Source organism: Pezoporus flaviventris, unplaced genomic scaffold (assembly GCF_033815535.1).
Source record: "Pezoporus flaviventris isolate CSIRO_AGI_PZ_B2104156 unplaced genomic scaffold, CSIRO_AGI_Pfla_v1 ptg000027l, whole genome shotgun sequence".
Taxonomy (NCBI): Eukaryota; Metazoa; Chordata; class Aves; order Psittaciformes; family Psittacidae; genus Pezoporus; species Pezoporus flaviventris.
In genome coordinates this window covers 1345870-1362854 of record NW_026892575.1, presented here as the reverse complement: position 1 = coordinate 1362854, position 16985 = coordinate 1345870, and the positions used below count along the sequence as shown (strand labels likewise).

The following is a 16985-nucleotide window of genomic DNA, read 5'->3' as shown; positions in this document are numbered from 1 at the left end:
TATTTTCTTCTGGTTGAAGTACAGCTATCCTAAATGTGAACACAATCCCTGGAATGTGATTCATTATTTTATCTTATGCTGCATAACGGAAAAACAGTAGCTTGTTTTGAAAATAAGTATGTCAAAAGGCTGTTATTAGTGAGTTCATGCTAGCTAATTTGTCACATGTGATTTGGAAATATAACTCTGAACAGACCCCTGACCATCAGGAATCAAAATATATGATTTGGTTTTCTTTAATATTACGAATTCTTGCATGCAATTATTACTTGAGTTAGCTGTCTTAATTAGAGGGATTTAGCTGTAAGCTTTTTTTTCAGTTTCTACTAGGGCAAGTTACTGCTTTAGTATGGGAACACACATGGCTTTCACAGAGGAGCTCAGAAATGTGTTCTCCACTTACACGAAAGATTTTCCACTTCTTTTTCACAAAAGTAGCCTGAAAGAAATATTCCAAATATAAAAAATATCTTTCATTTTACTCAGATCTATTATTTCTATTGCATGAAAACCTTATGATTAATCCACTGAAATAACTATTCATCACCTAGGAAAGTGATTTCTACTATCATGAAAGCCAGCGAAAAATCCAAAGCTTTTTGGTGAATCTGAAAATCATGATTCTTCTCCTGTTTCACTAGAATCAAATTTCCCCCAAACCTTCTTTTCCAGTTACAAATATTCCTTTGAGTAACAGTTCAGTTACTGTGAAAATGACATGTTAGTTTCTAAAGGGAATTTAGTCACAAAGAATTCAGCTGTGGCTTTGCCACAGTCCCTGGGTAAGTGGCTTCATATTACAGAGCTGCTTCTGAATTAATAAGTGGTTTCTAGATTCCTTATTTTTATAGATTTTCATTTTTCTTCTATAGAAGACATCGCTTATGTTCTTCTCTAAACCATTATAACTACATGAGTTTATGTACTGAGGCCACACTTTGTTTCTTTGCCATCCCTATGTAATGGCTTTCATCTGTAGAGTAACTACCATACTAATCTTACAGCTACCCACCAAAGAGTTTGTTAAATTGGGAGAGTATGCAATTGTTCCGTGACTTTAGATGGACCTATCCAGTGCTTACAATATTTTAAAATTTGCAGAATTTCCTTTTGTGTCTGTCATTCGTCTTCACTCACTTAAAGAAATCTTAGCCATCCATGCTAAACGTTAAATTGTGTAGAGCCCTCCAGCATGTCTTTGTTTAGGATATGTAAACAATACATATATAAAAGTCTAGTCATTAAGCAAGCCAGATGGAGGTAGTTATGTAGAAACTGAAGCCTTACATTGCACAGGATGGGAAAGATTGCTGTAAAAAGCAGCAGCCTTATAGTTGTGGGGTTTTTTTTTTGAAGAAATGTGTGTTCAGAAAATGTAAAGAACTATGCAGAATAATTTATTTTCTTTATTTAATTTTTTTCTTTATTTTTAATTTCTAGCACCAGAATTTTGGAGGAAAGGTATGAGCAAGATTTATTACATACCAGAGAGAGCTTTATAGGTTGTTACAGGCAGTGTCAAAATGCCAATAGTATTATGATAAGATAGCTACAATTTTGCAGTAGCTTGTGACACTGTGTATTTCACCTTTTAAAGTCAGTGGTGCATAAAACAGGCACACTTGTTTAGCAGCTATATAATTTGCGCAATAGTGCTGATACCATGCACAGAGAGAGTGGAAGGTGCATTTTAACAAAAAATGTCCAAAGTAAATAGAAAGTATGTATGATGTTTGACTGGGTTATTTTTACATTTATCAAACCTTAGCAGTGTGAACCATCACAACTCTTAGTAAGCTGGATACGAAAACACATTATATTACACGTTTGTATGTAGTACTTTGAACCTCACGTGGGAAGATGTTTCGATACTGTTGTGACAGTGTGCAAATTAAAACAGGACAGGTATAGTAGTGTCTTATCCAAAACAATTCAAACCCGACAGTGATCCTCCAAGCATGGTAGATACCTCAGGGTTTGGGGTTTGTTTGAGCTTTATTGTTGGAGGGATGTGGATGTGTATATAGCTACATTTTCTCTGTGGTTACATTGAAATAGTGTCCCAGCTAAGTTGAAAGTCTTTCCAAATAATTTAAAACACAATTGTTTCTGAACACAGGTATTGTGTCTAGAATCTTGTCTTTCCCCAAATGGAATCTCTATTTAAAGAAATGGACTATGTTAATGTAATCCACTTCAGAATGAAAATATTTTCTGTCATTCATAGGAATGTGTCTAATGCTATCAAAACTGTAGCTACTTAGAGCTGATCTACTTAGTGCTTTTCTAGATGACTGGCTTCTTATTAGCTTTGTTTATTAGAAATTAAAATTAGATTTAAATCTGTGCAGCTACCAACACCAGGGCAGAAATAGATACCCATAATTTCTTTTAATTTCCTTCCTGAGACTAAAGATTATCTGAACTTGCTGCTTTCTTTTAATGATATGCTGAGAGCTGATCATCAGAAATAATCCCAATCATGCCTCCTGATTCCTCTCCTTTCTGTAGTACCCTGAACAAAAAGAGGAGCAAAGGTATAGGATATGGCTTCATGCCTATGGTGGAAAGGGTTGCTATACTTGAGGGTAAGTGTAAGGAAAACAGTTGCTTATTCTTCTGCTTTTTTGTTCCTACTAACTTGATATTAAATAGGTGTAGTCCTTACCTGAATCACACTCTTGCTTGAAACACTGACATTACTTTCAGCCTTGCTGAAGCAATTCTATAATGCTGGGTGCACAGAAAGAAGTACTGGTAAGTGACCCATAAAACAATAATTTTCCATTACCTTAGATGAAAAATGCATATACTTCTGCAGTTCTGGAATGCAAGTTCTTCTGTATGAGTTATTAGCCACATGAAAGAAGGTAATTCAGAAGTTATTTTTCATTCAGTACTCTGAATATGGCATAGGGTAAATGCTTTTCTGATGTCTTGCTCTGAATATTTTTCACTTTTTATAGGTGAATTTTGTGGATAGAGAGTAAATATAAATAATACATTACAAAGATACATATTCATATTTTCTATTAGAGGCTGAACTTACAATGTGATAACATCATATTAGTAACAGAACTCATGGTGAACCAATATATCATCCATAGATCATTATTGTTACATGTGGCTAACTGATGTCAGGTTTCCTGACTTGTGTGTTTTATTTATATGGGTAACAGGCTGTATGTATTTTCTCATAATCCAAATTATGACAGTCAAAATGGTGGGGAAGGGTGTCCTTAATACTGGTAAAAGTAGCTGAAGTATACTTCTCCCTTTCAAGCTTTTCCCAGGATATTAAATCATGACTGTCAGCTTTAAAATAAGATTATCATAATGGAATGCAATATCAAGTGACACTGTGTTCTCTTATATAGGAATGGCAGAGAAAATAAGTTTTCAGCTGTGTCTGATTTATTTACATTTCACATGGACTTAAATAACATCACTTCTACACATACCTGAAATATGGTTACTGACAATGGCAAACTACGCCCAACGCCCAGTCGCAATGGCAAATACATTGTCTTACTCAAGCGTAAGCACTTACTATATATGAAGAAACAGATTTTAAATGCTGCCATCTTGGATATGGTCATTTGGTACAAAGCCAAAATTCAAGTTAGAAAAAACCTGAGATGAATAGAAGAGTCAGGAGACATAGAAAACTAAAGACTCTCCTAATAGATTGTGGATATTTTGTGAAAGTGAATAATTGATTTTTTTTTCTATAGCTAGCTTTAGCTTTCAGGTGAATGTGCACATGTTTTAATCAACAGAGCTTTTAATGATTTAGTATATGGCCCTCTCTGGACCACAGTTTTGAACCCTGTGGTTCTGAAATCAGAACGTAAATGGGTAGGCCTGGGAGGAATGAAAACAGCATTCAGCAGAAGTCAGGTTTTAATCTTTTATTTTAATTTGTAGTCTTTATTATCTTCTTCATCTAGGCCTTGAAATACAATCCAGCAGGATAAAAACAAGTAGGGTAGCAAGAAGATAAATGACGGCAACTTTTGAGTTTCAGACATGTTTGTGATGTTACAGACTACTTCTCCTATCTGGTTGTTAATGTCCTGTTCATTAGTATTAGTACGTATCAATGGCAGCGGAAGCTGCCCTCAGAATATTGCATGTAGTACTGATGAGACCCGTCATCATAAAAAAGCTACTGAAATGCTGAAGAAAGTTCAAAGCAGGGTAGCTAAGGTGAGAAGAATATTACTTATAATGAAAGATTGATTGAACTTAATTTGTGTAAACTGGATAAGAGGTGATTAAAGGAGGATATGAAATCACTGCACAAATATTTGAGAGATGTTAATAAAAGAGAGGCACGGGGACTGTTTCTGTAATAACTTGTGATAAAATGACAAGGCAGCATTTTCAGGTGAGGGAGATGGGAAAGCAGTTTTAATACAGGAAGTAATCTGCAAGTGTAAGCGGAAAGTAATAAGCTGCTAGGAACAGAACTAACTCATGTTCAACAAAGCCTTCCTAAATAGTTCAGTTCCTAAATAGTTTAGATTTAAAGCCTCATGGGATCAGTGTAAAGAACTTGTTTGATGGAGCTGTTGGAGCAAGTCCAGAGAGCAGGGCCATGAGGATAAGGGGGCTGGAGCAGAGCACCTCCCACACGAAGACAGGATAAGAAAGTTGGGGCTGTTCAGCCTGGAGAAGCTGCATGAAGACCTCATAGCAGCCTTCCAGTATCTGAAGGGGGCCTACAGGGATGCTGGAGAGGGGCTCTTCATTGGGGACTGTAGTGATAGGACAAGGGCTAATGGCTTCAAACTAAACAGGGGAAATTTGGGTTAGATATAACCCAGTGCCTCACCACCCTCTTTACTGTGAGGGTGGTGAGGCACTGGAGCAGGTTGCCCAAAGAAGTGGTGAATGCTCCATACCTTGCAGTGTTCAAGGCTGGGTTGGACAGAGACTTGGGTGACATGGTCTAGTGCAAGGCACCCCTGCCATGGGCAGGGGATTGGAGCTAGGTGATCTTAAGGTCCTTTCCAACCCTAATTCTATGCCATTGGTCAGAGCCTGGATAGAACTGCTGCTTTCTAGTTCATTTTACAAGGTAGTGCTGCTGTGATATCGTAGAATCAGAAGAGTTAGGGTTGGTATCCTTGCCAGTTACTACATATTTTAAATTTACTAAACTTTCAGCAAATAATTTTAAGAGGCCTGAGCTGGCATGGATAGATATTTATGAAAGTAAGGTGTAGGAACTCCCCTTCCTAGAGCAGAAGGGAGGTGTGTGCAGAGCATACAGAAGGAAGGTCCATGCAGCCCACACAGTGAAATTCCAAGCACATGCAAGGATTTCTGGAGTTTATACCTGGTTGTTTCCATTACAGCACCTTCAGCTCTGTTTGACAGTACTTGATGCACTTAGCCACAATGCTGAAAATAGAGTATATTTTCAAAGTACTATAAATCTCTTCTTGTCATTGTGTACTAAGTGTGCTATGCAACCTTAGGAGTTTTGTTAAGGTGTCTGTATGGAGATTTCTTGGTTATTTTAAGAGTTGTCTTGATGACAGCCCATTAGGAGAGACAGTTGTACTGACAAACCATTAGTACAGCAGACCTGAGGGTCAGTCCTACAGTCCTTGCTTTTCACTTAGAAGTATAAAGGGCAACTATTATGGATAAAGTATGTAGGATTGGGTCCTTCAGTAGCAACAAGAGTGGTCTTTTCAGATTAATAAAGGAAGTATAAAATCACTGCAGAGATGTTCGAAAACAGTTATGATGGTCTGTACTTGGTAAAAACAAGTGGCTTGAGATCAAGACAGACTGGTATTTGGAAAAAAGGTGATTTCTGCTTCTAAAATTTATCTATCAATACCAGTAACAAAAAAGCTGATACTACACATTTCTTGCATTTCAGAACAATACCTCTGTCATTGTAGAAAGCTAGTGAAATAGGACTTAATCGTTTTCCTCATGCTGAGTCAGAAAACAGGCTACATATCTAAATAATGTTGCGCTTCAAGAGATGGAATTAGAGGAATTTGAACTACACATTTCAAGTTGGAAAGCATCTGAAAATGAATCCAAGGCTACTTTCTGTAAACTGTCTACTATAATTATATGCATTTGTCGTGGTTTAAACCCAGTCAGGTAATTTGTTCACTCACTTCCCCCCACTTCTTGCCCTCCCCCTGCTCCCAGAGGGACGGAAAGTAGAGTCAAAAAGAATGCAACTCCCACGGGTTGAGATAAGAACAGTTTAGTGACTAAGGTATAACACAAATCACTACTGCTACCACCAATAATCATAATCATAATGATAAAGGAAATAACAAGGGAAGAGAATACAACACCTCAGCACCAGCTGACCGATAACTCGCCCCCCAAGCCCAACCAGGCTCCGACCGATACCTCCTCCAACCCTGCAGTCTCCCAGCCCTTCCGGCTAAGTCCCAGTTACATCCTGGGCATGACGTGCTGTGGTACAGAATACCTCTTTGGTCAGTTTGGGTCAGGTGTCCTGTCTCTGCTTCCTCCCGGCTTCCCCTCCTCCCTGGCAGAGCATGAGGCTCACAAAGTCCTTGGCCAAACCAAAACATCACTATCAGCTCTGTTCCCAGGCCGAAAGTCAAAACACTGCACTACACCAGCTACCAAGAAGGAGAAACATGACTGCTACTGCTGAACCCAGGACAGCATTAAAGGATCATTAAAAATAAAATCCTAAAAGAATAAGGTCATAAATGCAGTGCAGAATGAATATTTACCACATTCATTCTCTGTTGGGGAGAGGGTGATCCTCTGGCTTATGTCAGTGAAGCTTGGTCCCAGGGAATGGCTGGTAAGTAGAGGTGAAAGCTATTTGCCTATACAAGCTCATCTGAATTAAAAAGGCAGCATCATAATAGATGTTATCTGGACAAATCCTATATGATATTCTTCAAGAAGAATATAGGTAGAGATAGGCAGGTAGTGTTAATTTATGCACTAAGGCAAACTTACAAGGTCTACTTAGAAGCAAAATCAGAAAACATAAATATGGAAGTAGTATGGCTGAAAAAGAAAATACAACAGATTGTTGGTTACACAAGAAACAAGAATTAATAAAACTATATTTGACCATGTTGCAATTTAACAGAAAGACACGCAGTTCCATCTTCCCCATTCAATTTTTAAAAATGCTCATGTTACTAAAATATGTACCTCTTTAGCCTCCCTCTTGCAAACACAAATGTGGCACAGAATCACTCAACATAAAATGCTGTAACTTAGTATTCAATTCCTCACTTCATTATTATTTCACTCTGGTTGATGTCTTTGATCTGAAATATATCTACATTGGAGTGTAGTTCAGACAGCTCCTTGAATTGACATTTTTTAAAAAACTGCAGCCAATTTTGCTAGAGATTGAAAATATATTTCTTGTCTTGCTAACTTAAAAATCCTAAGGCATTAGAACTAAATAAGAAATGCAAATATTTGATTATAATTTTCATTTTTATTTTCAAAACCATTATTTTTATGAAAGGTAAATTGAAAGTAGTGGATCAGTATTTCTGTATCCCATCATCAATTTTATTTTAATTTTCAAGAAAGTTAGTTATGCTCTATTAATTTTTTTTTTTTTTTTTAATTACGGTATGGTTTTCCACAGATCTCCAAGTGAACCTTTTTTTATTGACTGCTAAAACGTCACTGAAGTCAGTGTGCTTTATGGGAATACAAAGAATGCGTTTCAGGGCTCTCTGAAGAAATTATAAGATTGATTTTTCAGGAGTTTGGGCCCTAAATGACTGTTATATTTAATAAAAATCTCCACCAGGATTTTAGCACAGAAAGAAGATCAAAGCAATTACTTAGGTCTTCTAAAATGAAGAAAGGAAAGTTGACATAGCAGGAAGTCTTCATCAAAATGTGTGAGATGAATGAGATGCTTAAGAAAGGCTTTTCAAGGCCAGATTCTAATTTTGCATAGTGCTTCTTTGGTTTTGTTCCACATTCTCAATTATTATTATGTGTAGGTTTATGGCGTTATGATAAAAAGCTCCTTCATAAAATGGAGTGGAAAGCAAAAAGTGAAAAACACATCCTTATTTCTATTGTTCCTTTTGCTTCTTTTCATCAGCTATAGCCTCTGACACATTGCTGCTTTTCCCCTGATCTTTTTCAGTGTGAGACAGTGTATATTCTTCCAAATAGGTTTTTGAAAGTAGTCCACAGGGGTACATTTTAACCGATTCAAGTTGTGAGGCAGATTGTGCAAATTGCTCAGTGTGTGCATTTAGGACCACTGTAAAAGTAAATCCCATTCTACAGCTGTTTTATTTGCTATTGAGCAGTGTGACACCAATAGCTGCTTAGGAAAAGCAACTCAGCCAAAAAAAAAAGAAGAAAAAAAACCCAAAAAAGTAGTTACTTCCAGTACTACTATATTGGGTGTGTTTTCATTCTTTGAAGAAATAGATCACTTCTTGATTTCTGTACGTTTCAACACACTTCCTGATGTTTCCAGCTTTAGACAGAGGTTCTACAGCCAAATTATGATGCAGGTATCTGTTCAGTGGTTGAACTACATGTCCATCAAATATTTTCATAGGACTAAGGTTTGTGAAATATTTTAGAATAGAGACAGTATTTTCATGAATAGAGAGAAAGCCTTATGTTACACAACATGGATGTAAGAGACCTCAAGTGAGAATACAGTTGAGTGCCCTTGCTTCAGAAAAGGATCAGGTTTAGCGTTTCTCATTTTCATAAGATGTTTGTTTGATAGGTTCTTAAAAACTCTCAGTAATGGAAATACTACAAATTCTTCAAACAGCCTTCTGTCTGTACTTACCTTCTGTTTTAGAAAGTGTTCCCTTAATGTTTAACTGAAATCTCTCTTGCTGCAATTTAAACCCATTTTGTGGTTTATATTTTAAGCTCATCATTTCTTCTCTTATCCCCAGTGGAAAAGGAGAGTAGCTTCCAGTAGTTTTTATGTATTTGGATGTAAAGTCTTTCCTCATGCTTCCCTAACTATACAAACCACTGTTTTTCAAAAGTGGACACACCATTCCAGGTGCAGCTTTACCAATATAAGTGAACTGGAAGGATTTTTCTACAGTCCTTCCATATGACATATTAGCTAATATACCAGGAAATGTTTGAGTGTTTTTATTCAGCAAAAAACTGTTGACTCATATTCAGCTCATTTTTGATTCCACAGTTGTTTCTGCCTTGTGAGTCATCTGCTCTGTTGTAATTGTGCAGTTAATTGTTTCACCCACACAAAATACTTTTATTTGCCACATTCAGTCACATCTTGGATTTTTAGACCATCCAGTTAGCAAAAATTGCTTTGAACTCTAATCCTGTTCTTCCAGTACTTTCAATGGCTCCCAGCGTTGTGTCATCTGAAAGACTTGATAAGTTCTTCATCTCTTCCATCATTCAAGAAATACCGAATGATGCTAGAAGCAGAACAAACCCTATGAACCACTTCATTCATCTATCCACTTTGACAGTAAGCCATTGATAACTTTTCTGAGTACAGTCTTCCAACAAGCGTCTACCTGCCTTACATTAGTTTGCAGTAATTCTCATCCCTCAATTTTAAACTACTCTCCTGTTTGGCACATATCATTTTCATCCATCATAGCATGCTGAAAGTGATTATGTTTTTATTCTCAATTTGTTTCTGGGTTGAAGTAGAGCAGGTTGAATGTTCAATGTGTTAATGCTCTGTGTACTGGATGCATATCAGTATTTGGTGAGCCTGAACTGTTTTCTAAAAACAGATTGAAAGTTTCAGGACGCCCTGTGAGCTCGGACTGAGAACTCATGAATAAAGCAAAAGAACAAATAAATATCCATTAAATTCTCTATTCTTAACACTATCAGTCTGTCTTTGTCTCAATCACATTACTTAGGTAAGGATGGAGCCTTTTTTCATTCATTAATTTGCTTTATTAGAGATATGCTTCTCTTTTGCTAACCTCCCTTCTATAGATGCTGAATATGGAATACTAGTGGTAACAATCAGCCTGTGTAATTTGAAAATATTTGATCTTTAAAAGCCTTCATCTCCTCTTACATTAATTAAAACAAAAAACTTCTTTTTAGCTTTTTATTGTGTTTGAAATTGAAACTTGGCTGCTCAAAATTTTAGCTTCTCTCAAATGGTTTATGAACTGAGAAAGTAGATAGGAATATATAAAATTATTGAGAGAACAGGTTGTGTTAGTATTTTTATAAAGAATTGGGATGCTTTTCTGTATGTCTTAAAAAGCAAGAAACTGTAATTCTGATTTAGGCACTTTTAAAGGTATTTAATCTTCTTGATATCTTTCAAACCATAGACAAGGGCTAATAAACAAATTAAAATACATATCTAGGAAAAATCATTACTTCATTGAAATAATTAATTTGTCTCAGAAAAAAACGCAGAATACAAAATGTGACATCTTATTCAAGTCATCTGTAGGCTAGACTTAACTATGTAAATTAGATTAAAAAAAATAAATAAAGCAAACAAGGGAAACTCTGCCTAAAAATAATAATGGGAAAAAAAGTTATAGTAAGCTTAATACAAACCTCATTGAAATACAGTTTTAATTGGTAGTTGGATCAGCTCTATTAGTGAAAAAAAATAATGTGGGCCAAATTCTGATACCTTAAGTTTGCATTGGCATCCTTTTTATGAGTCATCTTATCTATATTATTCACAGAATTATTCACAGAATGCATTATTATTATTCCTAAATAGTAAACCAGTCAGTCCAAACCAGTCACAACTGTCAAATGCTTTTAGAAATAAATACTATTTTCTCTCCTTACCAAACCTGCTATAGAGGGAATGGCCCTACACTTTCACTGAACGTATTTTGCACCTGTCACATCTAATAAATATTTATTATTACCTTCTGGGTTTTAGTGTTCCCCATTTTCATTAAAAAAAAATGATCAGAAACATGCTTTTCAGTGTTCTGCAAAATAACTTATGTCCTCTCCTATAGACGGTATAGAGTAGTCAAATTACGTGAATGCTGTGTTTCAAGGTTGCTTCATAAACTGCTGTGAAGAAAGCTTCATGCAGGGGCTGCCCGTCCGTTTGCTTGGGAGCTGCTTTTAGGCTGAGGTTCTGCTGCCGGCCCCTGGCTGTGCTACATCTGCACCCAGGCTCATATATGGATTCTGACCCAGATCCAGACCCTCCGGTTGGGTTTCCTGCCCTGGCCTCATGACTGCCTTCTGACTGGGTGATTGTCAGACCGTGGATCAGCTTGGCCACAGCCCCATCATTGTCCCTAGATCTGAATGAAACCCTGACTTGCCACTCTGCAGTGTGGCTCCTTGGTCACTGCTCCTGCCTTCCACATTTCCACACTCCTCTTCCAGCTCACCTGTATCTGCCTTGCAGTTAGCCTTGCTTTTCCTAATACCACTTACCCATGTTGGAATGCAAAATCACAGATTATACATCAAGTTCCTTGGGAACAAGAGATCAATCTGGCTTGGCAGTCCCAAGCATAAGATAAAGGTTTCATTTTTATCCAGAATTGTATTTATTAAAAAAGTAAGAAAGCAAAACAAAATATTACATGGAAATAATTTACAAAAATGTAGGTTACAAGACTGTTACTGTGTTACTGTGTTACGTACATTGCATTTATTTGAATGCCTTACACTTACCCCCCTTGCTCTTAGCTTGGTCCTGTACTCAGCCAAGAAGAGATTTAATCAGATTCTTCGTATTACAATATTAAAGATCATCAGATTCTATAATTTACTAAAATGCATCTCTATTTAGTGATAAAGACCAGGAGCATTTATTTATTCACCATATATACATGAATAGATAATCTCAGCATTTCAGCCAGAGTGCCATTTCCAGGAAGCTTATTTAACAGAAACTATGCCATGTGAAAGAAAAAGTGCTATCTGAAGTCTCCACTGATATGCCAGTCGCAACAGAGAAACCAAACCCAGCAGATTCACAGTAAGTATTGATTGACATCTAAAAATTCCTGACAATACTTCAAAAAAGAATAGGTTAAAAAAAAATCCCAAAACAGCAGTGTGAAAGGTAATGAAATGTATGATCGGGCCCAGTAACAAGAATCTATGATCCAGGGTGTGAACTTGGCCACTCTGTTCAACATAAAATCTTAACAAATATACAGTAAGGTATAGAATCCCTAACTTCTTTTTTCAATGGCTTGCAAAGACTCAGCAAGTTACTGTCAATGTCTGCCCATTAACCATGTCCTTCAGCTCTGTGAGTTCAGGCACATGAAAAGAGAACACTCTTCTTTATGCCTCATAAGAACCCTCAAGCACTATGGTCTAAAGGAACCACTGCAATGGTGGATTTCATTCCTCTCGGGCACTCTTACACTTCACTTAACCACTAAGATAATTCAGTAACTTGAACTGTGTGCTCTCTTTTCACAGGCAAATGACTTTTTTCTTTTTTTAAAAAAGTATAATTCAGAAACAGGATTAAAAAAAACTGCTGTATTTCAATTTAGCATTTAGAGATGTTTCTCCTAGGCTTAGTGGGACTTCTTCAGTTGCTTATTATATTTTTATTATGGTGGACATTGCTAGACTGTGATGAACACTTTCAAATTTACCATTAAGCAATTAATACTGAACTTCCTATATCAAATATTGAGACTCTAATACCATGTTACAGGTGAAGAAGTTTTGAAAAGAAAAAAGAAAAGCTTATTATTTCTTCTGTTAGATGTTTGTGAAACCTATAGTTTTGGAAACCTAATAGGAGTTTGCAGTGGATCTGGCTTCCTATTTAATTGGGCTGTCCCTTGCAGATACCTTCCTGCTAGCCTACTGACATCTTGTATTTTGATACACTACAGATCTTTTTACTTCTCTAGTTTTAAAAACTCCTAACCTAATAGAATAGGTGGTAGCAGCTTACTGAGATTATTGTCCAAAAATGTGACACTCCCGGTGCAAGGATAGTAGAGTGACTACAGGATTTTGCAATACTGGTGACTGTGCTGAAAGACATACTGGAAGACATGCTGTCATTCTCCAGTAGAAGTTCAGGTGCTTGATTTAGGACTTAAAGGAGCAGCTGTAGCCTGCATTATATTGAAAAGCTGATTAAACAATGGTTTGGGGTTTAAAATATTTGAAACAATCTGACAGAAATGGTTAACCATGTTTACAGAGTATGTTTGCTGTGTGGTTTTCTTCTGTTTGTAAATTCTGTGGGGAAGCGATGGATTTCTATGGTAGGTAGGAGAGAAACCAAAAAGTTTATCAAGAAAAAAAATGCAAATATTGATATGTATCACATAGATAATTAACTCGGGGTTTGGACCGCAATTTCATTGCACTTTAGTTAAATCAAGGTAGGTGACCTCTAATATACATTTTTGAAAATCTCAAATTTTTCTTAATCCTTGGTACTACTAAGGGGTAACTTAACTGGACCTTTCATAGTTCAGTTTTTATACCAACATTTACACACATCTGTAAAAATATCTGCAAAACTGAATGTAGTTCTCTACCTGATATTTTTTTCCCCTCATTATTGTAGCTATCATTAAAACAGCATTACCCAACATGGACAGAGAAGCCAAAGAGGAATACTTTGTAGTCATCCAAGCAAAGGACATGGGAGGACATATGGGTGGACTGTCTGGAACTACAACAGTGACAATTAAACTCACTGATGTCAATGACAATCCGCCAAAGTTTGCACAAAGTAAGTGCTATTATGTGTATGTGTTCTACATAAGAAAATAATAGTGTTTCTGGGTTTGTTTGTTTTTTTTTTATCAAGCTCTTAGTTTTATCATCATATTGCCTGACTTTGTAATGTAATTTTAAGACATGTAGCTGCTACTAGAGAAAGATTAATAGTCCTCTGCCTTATTAAGAGCTTAGGAAAGAGGGATCAGTGCACAGAGCTCTTTGTCTTCCTTGTTACCCCTCTTACTTCCACACAAAAAAGACTTGGGGGTCTTTTTTCATTTATTTATTTGCTTTCAGTACAGTTATTTCTAAGTGCTAGTTTTGGTTGCTGTTATATATGTTTCCATTTCATGCAAACAAGTGAAACCATCAGTAAAAGACATATAAAACCAATAAAAAAAGAAATAAAGGTTTGACTAATTAGGTAATAGTGAAGAAAACAAAGTAAATAAGTCTGAGTGCAGATAATTTATGATCTTTAATTCAAAATCCATATTTACTACTGTGGTTCCAATGTATATCTTGCTGAGTTAGGTTAATATGATTTGGCATGCTGCTGAGATTCTCTACAAGAAATAGGCTACAGCCTATTTCAAGGATGAAGGCAAAAAGGAAAAAGAAGAGGGAAGAGCATAATGGCTGGATCAATTTTATTTGGAATAGGTGCCATATAATGCACTTTTAGAAACTTACCTTCTTATCCAGCTTCTGAAAAACTGAAGATGTAAGGTATTAAGAGTCTGTTTGGGGCTGGACAATGTTCATATCCAGACTTTTTGCCATTTTTACTTTATTAGAAGTATGTTTTTCTAAGAAGGGACAAATACACAAAAAGTAAAATTAATTCTTTCCTGCGTATGTATGACCCGAAGTCCACTATTGCCCTTTTCTGAAGACCCAAAGAATAAAATAGGTTTGTTCCCGTAATCAGCATGGGATAAATACTCTCCTATAGTCTTGAAAATGTACGTACAGATAAAAAGAGAAGAAAAATATAAACAGGCAGAGGAAAAAGCTTATTTGCCAAAGATATTTCTATTACCTCATCTGAGAGTTTTTTTAGCAGATAATCATGTTTGCACAATAAAAGGTTTTCTCTCATAAAATAAGTGCATAAATTTTTACTTCAGATCACATTGCATTACTTGCACTTGTGTCGTAGTGTTTTCCAACATATGATGACAATTTCCCTAATAATGTAAACACTTATAGGTGAGACTCCTGGCTGAACCATTCACCAGAATGCAGAGGGACATTTCTTTTATACCTGCAATGTACTGTAGCTCTAACTCAGTGATTATAGATCTACTTCTTCCAGCTTACCTGTCTTTTGTATTTGTATCAGCACTTTTCTGTCTCAAAAAAAGCCTTTGCCTGCCTGTATGAAAAAAGCTGATCCAAAAATCAGGAACGTAACTGGTACTAATTGGTACATTTGCTGGAGGTCTCAGCAGGAAGCACAGGAGTGAATGCATACAGAGAGGAAACTGTACTTTCCCTGTGCAGTTTATTCGTGTCTGTTCTCTTGTAATCTGGATACAGCGACACATTGGGTAACAGGAGGAAGACTGCATCACAGATCCCTGAAATATATTTTCCCTATGGAAAATGTAGATCAGTTTTCCTTCAACAAAGAGTGAGTTGCTGTCTTTGAAGTTGTTATAGCTGGTACCTTCCAGTGAAGAATTCATACTACCATCAATGAACAACCACCCTGTCTGTTACTGACAACTGACCATTAGGAGACTTCGTTAGAAAAAAAAAACAACACAACTTTATGTACTGTAACTTTGTATTATTGTGTATATATTGCATTTAGTGAGGATGAGCCACAGTAAATATTGTAGCTGGATGTTATTACAAATTGTGCTATTTAGAACTAAGTATTCATAGCATGCTACTAGCATTACAGATTAGTCATGACTCTGGCCTTATACAAGAGCTGATCAAGTCTTGAACATTTTTTTACACTGTTGAAGCATGGGTTGCATTTGCCTGGAAAGGAAAATAAAAAAGGATCAAACTTACAATAGAGCCTAACCAGAATAAAATAGAAATTCATAAGATGTAGTACATGCTGCTTTCACAATAAATTGTAATGAACTCAGAAAGCAGTGTGTTTTATCGCTTGATTGTTTCCAGGCAGGACAGAAATGTATATTTATGGTTTGATTTCAAAGAGTGTTAGCCTCCTGGGTTTTAGAAATGAAAAAGATGAACTTTCACTACTTCTGTGATCTCTTTGAAATAAATTTAGAGGCATTTTATAAGTCACGGAAGTTTTAACCTGGCAGTTTACCATAGGAATGTACTGAGAAGATCTCTGCACTGCTGTGAAAACCAGGGGTTTTCAAAGATGTTTAATGTGGATTTTTGATCAACTCTGCACTATGACTTTTTGACAGGACAGTTTGTAATTCTTGAGAGCAATTTATGTAAAGGAGTGGGCTGCATCACAATAGATTTTTTTTGCAATATTTTGTAAACTATCTCAATAAATCTGAGAGAAAAATATCAACTTAAATGTGCAATCAGCTGTCTCTGAAAATTCAACCCACAAAATGTGGACAGCAATAGAAATTACGAACACAGAATGTAGTCTCCTGAGGCAGTTGATTGCTTTGGCTGGTCATTGTTTGTGGGCCATTATGAATGCTCTTGAGGAATTTTGATGATCTCCAAATAATCTCTAATAGTATAACCTAGAGACATTAAAGAAAAAATAAAATCACTTGGGGAGGAACTGTATGTACAGCTAATATATGTATTTGTGAATTCCTCACAGTTTACTTCTTATTTTCAACTGTTACTACTGCAGTCAGGCTACAAACAGTTGAAGCAACAACTCCAGAACATTTTATTTTTAGAAAGCTGCAAGCTGCACATAACAGTAAAAACTGCACATTGTCTTAGAACTGTGAGGACAGTAAAGAACAAGTCCAGAACCCGTTGTCAAAACCTATTTTAATGGTGTCATCTGCTGCCCCTGAATTGCTCTTGACTATTTTAACTACTAAATAGCGCTGCAGTTGATTAAATCAGATATTAACTGTGTGAAATACCAAGAGGAAAAAAAAAATAGGGTTTTCTTTTAATAATATGCTTACCTAAAATAATGTATTACAAGTTCTAAATAGTTTTTTGACACTTCTTAGGTCAGAAAGTTTGTAGCAAGTCTAAATATAAAGAAAAATACTGACAATTTGATTAGCACTTTCTAGTGGATTTTATTCTAACCCTACAACCAAATAGTAAACACAATGATGGTTGCTATGAAAAGTTATTGTTTC

The 16985-nt window shown here is 36.1% G+C and overlaps 1 protein-coding gene across 3 annotated transcripts in view; it reads left to right on the top strand.

Annotated features, from left to right (window-relative positions):
* The window catches only part of CDH8 (cadherin 8), a 153350-nt gene that overhangs the window by 74689 nt on the left and 61676 nt on the right, over positions 1-16985 (top strand). For all 3 annotated transcript variants that reach the window (XR_009744304.1, XM_061458462.1, XM_061458463.1), the window contains one exon: positions 13538-13705. Coding sequence is in view for 2 of the 3 variants with exons in the window: in XM_061458462.1 (XP_061314446.1) it covers positions 13538-13705 (168 nt within the window). In the remaining variant the exon portion in view is untranslated. The remainder of the gene's footprint in view (positions 1-13537; positions 13706-16985) is intronic.